At 42.6% G+C, this 14,632-nt stretch overlaps 1 protein-coding gene across 2 annotated transcripts in view; it reads right to left on the reverse strand.

Annotated features, from left to right (window-relative positions):
• The window catches only part of LOC106612890 (uncharacterized), an 18,665-nt gene extending 4,808 nt beyond the window's left edge, over positions 1-13,857 (reverse strand). The window contains exons 1-3 of one of the 2 annotated variants that reach the window (XM_045724519.2): positions 13,421-13,857; positions 2,498-2,584; positions 250-1,051 (exon numbers count right to left, since the gene is read on the reverse strand). In XM_045724519.2, coding sequence (XP_045580475.2) covers positions 250-1,051; positions 2,498-2,584; positions 13,421-13,432 — 901 coding nt within the window. In that variant the 5' untranslated portion in view covers positions 13,433-13,857. Of the gene's footprint in view, positions 1-249; positions 1,169-2,497; positions 2,585-13,420 lie in introns of both variants that reach the window. The other variant, XM_014214512.3, reaches the window with a different exon arrangement.
• Between the last annotated feature and the right edge of the window lie 775 nt (positions 13,858-14,632).

Raw genomic sequence — 14,632 nt, forward strand, 5'->3', positions numbered from 1 at the left:
CATTATATTAAACACAGCCTCTGTTTTATACTAGCAATGATGGTTGTAGATAGTGATGAGAATATGAGCGAGCTGCATCCAAAACAGCACCCTGTTCCCTATTACTTTTAACTAGAGCCCTACTACGGTCCTGATCAAAAGTAGTTCACTATATAGGGAATATGGGCCCTGGTCAAAATTAGTACTACAGAGCAGAGCGTGCCATTTGGGACGCATCTTAAGTCTCAAGTGGGGTTCCTCTCTACTCACCCTCCATTTTGCTGTTGTCTGCAGACGTGTCCTCTCCATCGCTCCCTCCCTGGTCTGTCTGGTAGTTGCTCCCTCCATGGTCCCGGTCCCGGTCGGGGCTGCTACCCTCCTCTGTGTGGTAGCCTGTCTCCTGGTCTTCAGTTAGCTGACCTCTCAACCTCCTGTCCATCACCATCCTCAGGATATCTGACCTCTGACCCCTGTCTATCCTTTCTTCACTCCCAGACCCCTCCCAGCTCTCCCTCGTCACGTTCTCTTCCTTTCTTCTCTTCTTTTCTCTGTCTCCCGGCCTGTGAGGACAGCTCTTCCCCGTCTCACAGCTTGTCGTTGTCATGTCAACAGGCTGTTCGGTCACTTCCTGTTCCAGTTCTTCACTTCCTGTCTTCTGAGGGGTTGTAGCGTCATTTGTTTTCCCAGCTGACCCGTTGGGGTCTGGTGTGTGTGTCTGACCGGTGTTGATCTTGTTCCTGTGGACAGACAGAGAGCTGCTGGAGGTGGCTTCAGGCAAGAGTTGAGTCAGGGAAGATTGGGAAAGTTTACAGTCATGGTCAATTTTCGGAGCTGTCAGAGGATATGTTTTGTTGTCAGTAGGACAGCTGTTGAGGTTGGTCCGTTCAGACTGGGGCTGGTGCTGCTCATGGAGCTCTGGTGTTCTGCTGACTGTTGATGTAGAGGCAGCCTGTTTCGTATTGGGATACTTTTTGGCACTTCCTCCTCTAGGCTTCTTCTCCCCCTGGCCAGGCCCGGCAGGCTTCTTGTCTGACCTCCTCCTCTTCACCTCCTTCCCTTTCTCCTTCAGGCTCTGAGGGGAGGAGCCACAGTCTGGGTTAGGAGAGGACTGGTAGGCCCATGGACTGGTACTGTGGCTGCTGCTGCAGGGGTTGCTGTCACTGGGCTTGCTGTCACTACACCACCACTCCTACAGGGGAATATATCACCATGGAAACAACAGCAGAACTGGAGACTTCATTCAACAGAAATATACTGAACAAAAATATAAAACACAACATGCAACAATTCCAAAGATTTTACTGAGTTACAATTCATATAAAGGAAATCAGTCAATTGAAATAAATTCATTAGGCCCTAATCTATGGATTTCACATGACTGGGAATACAAACATGCATCTGTTGGTCACAAATACCGTAAAAAAAAAGTAGGGGCGTAGATCAGAAAACCAGTCAGTATCTGGTGTGACCAGCATTTGCCTCATGCAGCACGACACATCTCCTTCACATAGAGTTGATCAGGCTGTTGATTGTGGCTTGTGGAATGTTGTCCCACTCCTCTTCAATGGCTGTGAGAAGTTGCTGGATATTGGCGGAAACACACTGTTGTACACGTCGACCCAGAGCATCCCAAACGTGATCAATGGGTGAGTATCCAGGCCATAGAAGAACTGGAACATTTTCAGTTTCCAGGAATTGTGTACAGATCTTTGCGACATGGGGCCGTGCATTATCATGCTGAAACATGAGGTGATGGCGGTGGATGGGTGGCACAACCATGGGCCTCAGGATCTCGTCATGGTATCTCTGTGCATTCAAATTGCTATTGATAAAATGCAATTGTGTTTGTTGTCCATAGCTTATGCCTGCCCATACCATAACCCTACCGGCACCAAGGGGCACTCTGTTCACATCAGCAAACCACCTGCCCACATGACACCATACACATGGTCTGTGGTTGTGAGGCCGGTTGGACGTACTGCCAAATTCTCTAAAACAACGTTGGAGGCGGCTTATGGTAGAGAAATGAACATTGAATTCTCTGGCAACAGCTCTGGTGGACATTCCTGCAGTCAGCATTCCAATTGCACGCTCCCTCAAAACTTGAGACCGGTGGCATTGTGTTGTATGATAAAACTACTAATTTTTGAGTGTCCTTTCATTGTCCCCAGCACAAGGTGCACCTGTGTAATGATCATGCTGTTTAATCAGCTTCTTGATATGCCACACCTGTCAGGTGGATGGATTATCTTGGCAAAGGAGAAATTATCCCTAACAGGGATTTAAACAAATTTGTGCACAAACTTTGAGAGAAATTAGCTTTCTTGTATGGAACATTTCTGGGATGTTTTATTTCAGCTCATGAAAAATTGGACCAACCCTTTACATGTTGCATTTATATTTTTGTTCAGTGTAGAAACAATAAGACATCAATTAATTAGAAGAGCAATTTGGTGTTAATAAGCTACATCTCAGTCTTACTTGAACAGGGAAAAAAATCTGTGTTTTATCAACCTACCTCTGTTTGATAGGGGATGTATCCAGCATAGGCCAACACAAAGGTGCAAAACTGGTTGAAGTCCTCCACAGTGCGTTTTCTCTTTCTCTGTGGAAACAAACACCTTGTTATTTTAGAACATTAATAACCACATTATAATGGGCTGAGTCCCTCCTGTCCATGCAGCTGGCCCGTAGCGCCGGGTAGGCAGAGTGTGTGCATTTGAGACCATTCTATTGGCCTTGAAAGCAAACTCCGCCTACTCGGTGCACCCGGCGAGCTGAAACAAAACGCACCTAAGTGCAATAGTAAACTGGCGTGAGCAAAGCGTGGGAGGCAAGTGTATGGAGCCTCGGTTGTTCTAGGAAAAATAAATACTTTGAAACAGAGACAATCTGCACAATTTGTAGAGTTGTTTGGCAAAAAAGAGTTTCATTAGAAACCTTTGAATCTGCTCTTTCAGATAGGGTATAGCAATCAAAACATCTGGCCTGCATGGACCTCTGTAGACTGATATGGAATAAGCTCCGGTCCCTTCATTTCCAATGCCCTGGTGCATTTATCAATGCACAATGTGCTGGTGCATTGGTCATCAGTCTCTTCATTCTCAATTGATATTATTGTTACCCGTCAGACCATTGTCAAATTAATATTTTCTTTAGGCCACATCTATTATTATTAGAATATGTGTGAAATTTGTTTCAATATAGTTTAGGTGTAGCTTGGACGGGCTAGATGGGCAACTGTTGTCTTACAGTCAGAAAATACACTCCAGTCTATGTGCTTCTGGATCAACCAGTACATTTTCTGACTGATTACAATTTACATTTCGTGTCCTGAGGTTTTTTATGATCTATTTTAACACAATAAATGCATTCATTTAGCAATGTATTTGTCATGACTTCCGCCGAAGTCGGTCCCTCTCCTTGTTTGGGCGGCGTTCGGCGGTCGACGTCACCGGCCTTCTAGCCATCGCCGATCCACTTTTCATTTTCCATTTGTTTTGTCTTACACACCTGGTTTCAATTCCCCAATTACTTGTTCATTATTTAACCCTCTATTCCCCCATGTTTGTTTGTGAGTAATTGGTTATTGTATTGCGGTCCGTATTTGTGGCCACGTATTTATACGACGTGTATTGTTATATTATTGAGTAAAATTGATTTCATTACTCATATCTGCTGTCCTGCGCCTGACTCATCTCACCAGCTACACACAGACGCTTTACAGTATTATTTATTATGGACAGTGGCGATTTTAGCATGTCAATCTTGGTGGGGCAAACAACCAATTATTTTAGATGCATGCCAGCCAAGCCACCACACAACTCTAAACAATACAATACACTTTCATGGTATGTTGTATTATAGGGTGGAGTATTAAAACCCAATATTACGTATTCCTGCGCCTCTCTCCAATCCTTTATACCAGGTACTTCCAAACTGGGGTACCCACAATGCCGTCGGGGGTACGCGAAATAAAAATGTGATTCACATTTTTATTTTATTTCAATAAATATTTTCAAACAGTCCATTTATATTTTCCAACGGGGCTATACATTTGGGTGGATTTTTTTCTCGCCTGAGTAGCCTCGTTTCACTGCCAATAATAAAATTAAACCATTTAGTGTTCAGTGAATTAACAACACAACGTCAAATACAGGTAGCCTGGTCAAATAATGAACATCCAATCACATTGACCATTACCCTCTCGCGGGAATTCCACTAACGGTCAGTATGTAGCCAAACGTAGCTGCTGGTCATTCAGTTTGCTCGAAAATTGATAAATGGTTAAAAAAAAGTAAGGCCCGCGTCCATAGAGACACATACCAGCTCTACTGGTAGTACTGCTACTACCAGCAGTACTACACCTGCACCTGTCGATGACACAAGTTGTTCTGCTTCCACGAGCACATCCAATGCTAGCATCAGTAATTCTACATTTGTTGTTAGCCCAGCTAGCATGGACACTGACAGTTGTGAATCTGATGCAGCCGAATAGCTACTGCCCCCTTACCCGGGAAAGCACTGAACAACAGACAGGGACGTTGGACCATCAAAGAGGCGCAAAAATGATGAGAACTACATTGATTTGGGAGTAGTGCTACACTTATAGTGGGAGTAGTGCCTTTCCTCAGCCACAGTGTGTTATATGTGCAAAAGTACTATCTCACAACTCAATGAAACCTTCACACTTGCGCAGACATTTAGAAACAAAACATGCCAATTTGAAAAATAAGCTACGGGAGTTTTTTTTAACGAGAATTAAGACGACTTTCCAGTAGTAAGACATGTATAAAAGCAACAGATACCATTAATAAGAAGGGGCTAGAAGCATCTTCTTATTAGTGGCTAGGACAGTGGCTAGGACAGGTAAGCCCCATACTATTGTGGAGAACTTAATTCTTCCTGCTGCTGCAGATATGGCTGGGACAATGCTTGGGGAAAAGGCCAAAAAAACTATACAATGCCTTCATCAAACAACACTGTTTCATGACACATCAGTGACATGGCAGGAGATGTTTTGAAACAATTACCGCTTTGCATACAAGCCAGTGAATTCTATGCGTTACAGCTAGATGAGTCAACAGACGTGGCGGGCTGGCACAGCTCCTGGTACAGTTGAAGTCGGAAGTTTACATACACTTAGGTTGGAGTCATTAAAACTCGTTTTTCAACCACTCCACAAATTTCTTGTTAACAAACTATAGTTTTGGCAAGTTGGTTAGGACATCTACTTTGTGCATGACACAAGTAATTTTTCCAACAATCGTTTACAGACAGATTATTTCACTTATAATTGTCACGCCCTGACCTGAGAGAGTCGTTTTTCTCTGTTTGGTTAGGTCAGGGTGTGACATGGGGTGGGCATCCTATGTGTTGTATGTCTATGTTGGTTTTTCTTTATTGGCCGAGTACGGTTTCCAATCAGAGGCAGCTGTCATTCGTTGTCTCTGATTGGGAATCATACTTAGGCAGCCTTTTCCCCACCTGTGTTTGTGGGTTATTATTATTTCTGTGCGTGTTGTGTGTATACGCCACAGTTGCGTTACGGTTCTTGCTGTTTACTTGTTTATTGTTTTGGTTCGGTTTTCTTCAAATAAAGATGTGGAATTACCGGCACGCTGCGCCTTGGCTCATATATGACAGGGATTTTGAAGATAGAGAACGTGACAATAATTCACTTTATCACAATTCCAGTGGGTCAGAAGTTTACATACACTAAGTTGACTGTCCCTTTAAACAGCTTGGAAAATTCCAGAAAATAATGTCATGGCTTCAGAAGCTTCTGATAGGCTAATTGACATTATTTGAGTCAATTGAAGGTGTACCTGTGGATGTATTTCAAGGCCTACCTTCAAACTAATTGCCTCTTTGCTTGACATCATGGGAAAATCAAAAGAAATCAGCCAAGACCTCAGAAAAAAAATTGTAGACCTCCACAAATCTGGTTCATCCTTGGGAGCAATTTTCAAACGCCTGAAGGTACCACTTTCATCAGTACAAACAATAGTACGCAAGTATAAACACCATGGGATCACGCAGCCGACATACCACTCAGGAAGGAGACACGGTCTGTCTCCTAGAGATGAACGTACTTTGGTGCGAAAAGTGCAAAACAATCCCAGAACAATAGCTTCTTGTGAAGATCCTGGAGCTAACAGGTACAAAAGTATCTATATCCACAGTAAAATGAGTTCTATATCGACATAACCTGAAAGGCCACTCAGCAAGGAAGAAGCCAGTACTCCAAACCACCATAAAAAGCCAGACTACGGTTTGCAACTCCACATGGGGACAAAGATCGTACTTTTTGGAGAAATGTCCTCTGGTCTGAGGAAACAAAAATAGAACTGTTTGGTCATAATGACCATCGTTATGTTTGGAGGAAAAAGGGGGAGGCTTGCAAGCCGAAGAACACCATCCCAACCATGAAGCACGGGGGTGGCAGCATCATGTCGTGGGGGTGCTTTGCTGCAGGAGGGACTGGTGCACTTCACAAAATAGATGACATCGTGAGGGAGGAAAATTATGTGGCTATATTGAAGCAACATCTCAAGACATCAGTCAGGAAGTTAAAGTTTGGTTGTAAATGGGTCTTCCAAATGGACAATGATCCCTCCAAATGGACAATGACCCCAAGCATACTTCCAAAGTTGTGGCAAAATGGCTTAAGGACAACAAAGTCAAGGTATTGGAGTGGCCATCACAAAGCCCTGACCTCAATCCTATAGAACATTTGTGGGCAGAACTGAAAAAGTATGTGCGAGCAAGGAGGCCTACAAACCTGACTCAGTTACACCAGCTCTGTCAGGAGGAATGGGCCAAAATTCACCCAACTTATTGTGGGAAGCTTGTGGAAGGCTACCTGAAACGTTTGACCCAAGTTAAACAATTTAAAGGCAATGCTACCAAATACTAATTGAGTGTATGTAAACTTCTGACCCACTGGGAATGTGACGAAAGAAATAAAAGCTGAAATAAATCACTCTTCACTATTATTCTGACATTTCACATTCTTAAAATAAAGTGGTGATCCTAACTGACCTAAGACAGGGAATTTGTACTATGATTAAATGTCAGGAATTGTGAAAAACTGAGTTTAAATGTATTTGGCTAAGGTGTATGTAAACTTCCGACTTCAACTGTATATGTCCGTTACGTTTATGGGGGTCAATTAAAGAAGACATCCTCTTCTGCAAACCACTGGAAAGTACTGGACAGCTTTGTGACATCAAATGGACTTTGGTGGTCAAGATGTGTTGGTATCTGTACTGATGGCGCAAAAGCCATGACAGGGAGACATAGTGGAGTGTTAACGCGTGTGCAAGCAGTTGCTCTCGACGCCACTTGTGTACCCTGCAGCATGCACCGAGAGGCTCTTGCTGCCAAGGGAATGCCTGACAGCTTGAAAGATGTTTTGGACACTACAGTGAAAATCGTTAACTTTGTTAAAGCAAGGCCCCTGAACTCTCGTGTATTTTCTGCATTATGCAATGATATGGGCAGCGACCATGTAATGCTTTTACAACATACAGAAGTGCGCTGGTTATCAAGGGGCAAAGTAGTGACACGTTTTCTTTTAATTGAGAGACGAGCTTAAAGTTCTTCACTGACCATCATTTTCACTTGTCTGACTGCTTGCATGATGATGAGTTTCGCACAAGACTGGGTGATGTTTTTTCTTGCCTGAATGATCTGAATCTAGGATTACAGCGACTCTCGGCAATTATATTCAATGTGTGGGACAAAATTGAGGCTATGATTAAGAAGTTGGAGTTCTTCTCTGTCTGCATTAACAAGGACAACACACAGGTCTTTCCATCATTGTATGTTTTTTTGTGTGCAAATTAACTCAAGCTTACAGACAATGTCAAATGTGATATAGCAAATCACCTGAGTGAGCGGGGCAATTACGCAGGTACTTTCCCGAAACGGACGACACAAACAACTGGATTCATTATATAACCCTTTCATGCCCTGCCTCCAGTCCACTTACCGATATCTGAACAAGAGATCCTCATCGAAATTGCAACAAGCGGTTCTGTGAAAATTGAATTTAAATCAGAAGCCACTGCCAGATTTCTGGATAGGGCTGGGCTCATATTTTCTTGCCTTTGCAAATCACGCTGTTAAAACACTCATGTCCTTTGCAACCACGTACTTATGCGAGAGTGGATTCTCAGCCCTCACTAGCATGAAAACTAAATACAGGCACAGACTGTGTGGAAAATTATTTAAGACAGAGTTATGTGCATCCTTTCAAGCACACCCTTCTCGTTAACCTGTGGTGAGTTATTCACAATTTTTAATGAACAAATAAGGTTTTATATGTAAGATGGCTAAATAAAGAGCAAAATTATTGATTATTATTATTTGTGCCCTTGTCCTATATGAGCTCTATATCACTTCCCACGAGCCGGGTTGTGACAAAAACTCACACTCATTCTTATGTTTAATAAATGTATCGTATAGTGTGTGTGAGGCAGGCTTACAATGATGGCAAAAAACCACATTTGAGAGTGCGCTGACCCTGGTGCTAGAGGGGGTACACAGCTGGAGGTTGAATGTTTGAAGGGGTACGGGACTATAAAAAGTTAGGGAACCACTGCTTTATACAACGTGACAGTTTTGACTTTTGAACCCTATACAAACATCACAATGTTTGTTCTTATATAATTAACACTTAGCTCTAAGTATAAGCGAGTGCAAGCAAATGAGCTGTGATGAGGTAGGCCTATTCGTTCAGCAATTTCAAAAAGGACAGTGACAGAAATTCAGATAGATGTCAGTTCAGATAAATTCAGCAAGATGTTGAGGCCTTAACTTTATGTTTCTTTAAGTCACCACAGAGAGAGAGAGAAAGAGAGAGACCCAGACTCAGCGGTTAGCCTACCATTTTAAGTATTTTATTAGGCCTATGTGGTCTAAAAAGGAAGGACAACACAATCACGAGGATCCACTTTTATAGACAATATGCAGACGCACTGACAAAACAACCCTCGCACTATGAACTGGAATGGGTCTATTACTGAACTTTTTGTTGGACAAAAATATTTGAATGGGAAGAGACTGTCACTGGCAAACATGGTTATGATGAGGGGATACTATAATATAATGTTGTTGGGTCTGTAACTTACCACCCTCCTTGTGGAGAAAAGCACCAGAGATAATTATAACACACAAAGTAAAAAAACTATGAAATGCATCATTCTAACATTGCCTAAAATTATTAATAAGATACTTATGAGATAGACCTATATATGCAATATAACAATGCAGATGTACAAACTATGGCATAGATGATGATAAGCGGTTAAGAGGCAAGCCGTAATTTTGATTAAGACATGAGCGAGCTGAAACGGATGTAGCCTATATGCCGCCTATTCGTTCAGCACTTTGAAATGGACAGCGACATAATTCAGAACATGGGCCTTTCTTACAGTATTCTCTCTGTACACCAAGTCAGAACAGTAGGCTAAATTAACAGGGGCACGAAAGCAGACAATGAAAGCTGTTACAATATTCGAAGATGAGATTTCTCTAAAACAGGCTACAGGCTACATATACACCACTAAGTCAGAACAGTAGGCTACGTTCTAAGGGGGAACGGGACCACATTATTAGGGTGAGACACATGGGCTACTAACTGTTTACTACACAACATACACTTAGTATTACTTTCTTAGCTACAGTATACATATCTCTCTGGCATATTACATCACTTATATAGCAGCATACTAGACATATTTATGGACTCACCATTGTTGTGCTCACTTGAACAGGAAGTTGGCATGGCGGTCCTTGTCATCAAAGTCTGGCATTCTCTGGAAGTCATAAAGTCATGCTGGATTGACAGCATGGCCAATGCATTTAACATTTTCTGGCCCATGGAGTTGCGTGTGATGGTTTTATCCTTTAAGGGTGGAAAAGTTTCTCTCTGACTCCGGTTGTCATCGGAGTGGTGATGTTGATTTTGAGAAGAGAGACCATCTCGGACAAGGCCTCCTGCAGGTTGTTCTCATAGAGTGATTTCAATAAAGAAAGTGCTGTCTTTCCAGTGTGCAGCTCAGGTTGCCGGTAGACAGTGAACAGTTCCCTTTTCAACTTCTCCTGGTTACCCACAGACCCTAGCTTGGTAGCACACTGGAGTTCTGCGGTCGGAAAGCAATATACATACTGGGGGAAAGATTAGCTGTCCACCAACTTTGCTGCAATTAAGTGGTCACTTTCACAAAACCTTTCTTGCACATGAGCAGTGATGAGGTCGCATGCCTCATTCATCGTGGATGCAGTGTTAAGGTTTCTCCACCTTGGTTCAGTGGCATCAACATGTCCTTTGGCCAGTGTATAAGATTACTCGCCAATGTTTTGAATGTTCACCTTGAAATTGTTGATTGCTCCAGCGATTCCTGCTGCATCAACGGTTCGTATCTGCATTATTTTGTACAAAACATCCACCTCTGGCATGACCAAGGAAAAGAACCATAAGCCTCGCTGATGGTGATCTCATCCCATCCAGGCTGCATGCGGATGTCCTCCATGCACTGGGCCAGTGTCTCACGGTCCTCCCACACAGCATTGACGGTTCTGCTTTTGAAATTCCATCGTGTACCCAGTGGCCTGGGGACCTATCTGTTCGTTGATTCCGTGAGAGCGGAGAGTCTTTTGGGTGAGCCAGTGAAAAAGTAAGATAGGTCTGCAGAAAACACTTTAAGCACGCTCTCTCCCAGCACAAAGTTGATTCAGTTGGTCTGCATAACAGTGCACAAATTGCACGTTTGGGTAAGTCTCGTTCAGTACCGTTTGGACAACACGTACATTAACACTCATCACTGCTGCACCATCGTAGGTTTGTGCAAACAGCTTCTCCTTGACATTCAGTGGCGCTAGGACTCTCACACACACTGTTGTCTGGCGCCGAAGACGTGGATGTCGAATTAAGGCAGCCCCCCCCGCACCTCTCTGATTCAGAGGGGTTGGGTTAAATTCAGAAGACACATTTCAGTTGAATACATTCAGTTGGACAACTGACTAGGTATTCCCCTTTCCCTAACATGTTGCGCAGCACTATTACCATCTGACTTACAGGAGACGTCAGTGGTCTCATCTACCTGTACAGATGCAAAAGGAGTCTCAGACATCTCCTTAGCTATAGCTTCTCTGTACACTTCATACATACAATCCAAAAGTTTGTTTTGGATGGTGCTTGATGTACCCTTAAAAATGGGTTGGTCGTCATAATGCCTTTGTAGCCTGTAAGCTCCTTCATGCATGGTCTCAAAAATACACCTGAAAACGCCTGGGTTCAAGGAGTCGGCCGACTCGTCATGGCCCCGCAGTGCTATCTCACAATTGCCACTCAATTTAATACATGCAATAACTGTGTCAAGCACGTACCTATTCTCCTCCATTTGTTGGTTGTGAAGGTCGATGGCTCGTTTATATGTCTAGCTGAGCCACAACGTTTGATTTCCCCAGTAATCCCAGTTTAACAGCGTTATTTATATGTGATGCACAATTCTCATGTTCAGACCCTTTTCATACAGATGTTTTCTAATTTCTCTTCATATGACAAGGATTGAAAAGGATTTGCCAGTAGATTGTCAACGTGATTCATGATGATGACTGCTTGTCTAGCTTTCTAGCTAGGATTTCCAAAGTAGGATGTTGACATGATCAGTCCAATCAAAGCTAGGGTAGATCAAATGGAATTTGACCCCATTTTATCTGTGGCCAATGACCTTGAGCCTTCTTCGACGGGCACTTCTAATGTAACTATGGCAGCACCCAAGGGGCTTTAATTTTCAAGCTCTCCCCGTAGAATTTGCAGTGACGTAGTGTCCCCATGAGTGACAGAACACTGAGCCAATCACGGCGCAACTGTAGAACATTACCAACCATTCCGCTCTGTTTTTTCCGCTGGGCGCCCCACCATCACAGAGAGCACTGAGCTAAGCTGAAACACCTGCATTTTTGGAGCTGTCTTACTCAAGAAAGCAAAAAAAGAGACCATGTTTGTATGCCGCTTTATTAACTCATTTAAAAAAAAAAAAAGTTTTACATTGCCCTCAATGACTATCACCACTGATTATGGAATAGTTACACAATTGAAATAACTGCTGACCCTCATGGCCATTCTAGTAGTTATAGATTTCCGGTGTGCTGAGTGTTAATAGCTTAGTCAGTTTAAGCAATAGAGCAAGTGGAAAGATAATAATAATAAGAGTATGCAATAAATCTAGAGTTGAAAGAACACACAACTTTAGGCTAAGATTATCGAAATAAACTTTGAGAAGGCCTCACACGGGAATGACACAAAATGGACAGCCATTTCAAAAACGTGTAGCCAAATAGCCTACAAAGCAGGGAAACGTACCCTATAGTCCAAGAACGACTCGTGAATATTGCATATACCTGTGTTGATATACAGAGGCTATTGCAACACTTTTGCAACTTGCAACCCGATTGGACATTATGTATCACTTAATGGCAACATTGTATCGGAGTGTTTAAAGCCGAAGCGGAAGGGCTAATGGGGGAGGGGAGGAAACGAGGGCTGAAACAGACTGTAGGCGAACGTATGACAGAAACACAGACAACGAAGCCGGTCTCGATGGTTTCTCCGAGCGGCAAAGGTAGCCTAGTCGTAATTTCAACAAGACATAACTTTTCGTGTAACGTTATAGGCTGGCTAGTTTTATTGTCATCACCATCCCATCCGAGACTTGACAGTCAGGAAAATATCGACTTCATGTCTGCACTCTACACAGGGGTCGTCTGCATAGGAACTGATCAACGCATAACGAGACAAACACGGTGCCCAAAATCACTTCAATGATCCTCTCCTGTCCTTAAAAGTAATTATATCTAAAGATGGCGACGAAGATGACACTTAATCGTAACCTGATTGCTTGGCGGTCACCAGAGATGAATGACAGTGGGTTAGACTTGAAGTAGGCTAATAAAATGTAGCCTTCGCTTCTTCAAATAGTTTCTCTAAACTAGAGAGCTTGATCAAATGGCATCCTAGTCTAGTCTACTCACTGATCTAATTTGTCATTTACTTAAAGTTAGGAATGTAAATCAATGAGCGGAGAACCAAATATTTCGGTGACAATAGAATTCCTCCTGACATGGCTTCTGTAGTCTAGCCTAGGCTACACACACTCGATGCTGCGCAGTAATAAAATAAGTTGTGTCAACGATTTTTGGACACACAATAAACTAGTGGACATGTTTCACACGAAGTCCATCGTCGATGATTTCTTCCCTGACCATCATTTGAGAGGTTTGATTCTTTAGCCTACACGGAAAGAACATTGCCGTGTCCACACCACACACAAGCCGCTAGTAACGTACACGGAACCTTGTTTGTTCTTACCACTTTAGAAAGAATGTACCAAGAATGCATGTTAATAAGAATGTAATAAACCATACATACCTGGGTTAACATTGTTGTACGTCGCTGTAGATCAAATGCAAACAAAATGCTGAGGGTGATGTCTTGTCCTTGCTCGACTGTAGCCCTGTCCTGATTATCTTCAATCGACAAAATGGGGTATTTTAGGAAAATAAATGTCGACGTTCTAGTTTACAGCAAAGCGTACGTCACAAAGGTCAACATGTCGCTACTAGACATTATATCATTGTCACCCAGTTGAAATATAGCCAACTATGTTGTTCGATCCACAAAATGTTTAATGATAAACCATTGAGCAACTGTCCTAGAATGCAGCATAACAGCGAAAATGTACTTTTCTTTGATAGTCTCTCTACGAACAATCGTCTTTGTCCATGCGGAACAAGCTGTTATATGATTAAAAAAGCAATGAAAAGTACACTGACTCGTGAGGGTGGGAGATTCGCGAAACGATCACATTCCATCAGTGACATCACTCCCCCGAGCAGGACAGGAACGCTTAACTCAAAAGAGGACGGCAACTCCCGTTTCGTAGATGGGATGAAGGAATACTATCTAAAATAACAACTGGAGTATACGAAATATGCGTAATTGTAGCACAATATCAAAATACTATAAAACATTTGCATGACACATCTAAAAACAAAACGTACAATATACAGCGTATCCTATTATGGAACACCCCTATCCAGTCAGATGGTTGAGTCCGTCCGTCATCTCGTAGCCTACGACACCGAACAGTAGAACCTTATAATATCTCCCGCGAAAACTCGGCAATAGATCATGGAGCACAGGTGCCCTCATTCAATTTGACCTGATTTGAAGCTCCTTGTTTTTAGCTTTGAGAAAGTCAACAATGTGAGCTATGCAGAATCATAATTAAATTATGTTTGTGTGAAATGGTTAGCCCTCTGCTCAAGTGTTTACAAATATTTCAACATTACAACGTGGTGTTTGGCTAGACATGCCTACTCTGGCACAAAAACATTCCATAGTCTACCAGTAGAGGGTGTTGTACCACTTGTTACCTGGGACAGTGGCCTCTCACTGTCTCACTTTTAAATAGTGAAGGCAGGCCCAGTCCAGTTACACTGAAAATAAAGACAGAAAACCTGCACAGAGAAAAATGCAATTACAAAGTTCTTTCATAGATCTTGAAACCACAATAGATGACATGTCAGCTGCAACAGCCTTAGTCAGGTAATCAGACATGTCCAGAAACAACAAAGATAA

The sequence above is a fragment of the Salmo salar genome, chromosome 09 (genome assembly GCF_965601325.2).
Source record: "Salmo salar chromosome 09, fSalSal1, whole genome shotgun sequence".
Lineage (NCBI taxonomy): Eukaryota > Metazoa > Chordata > Actinopteri > Salmoniformes > Salmonidae > Salmo > Salmo salar.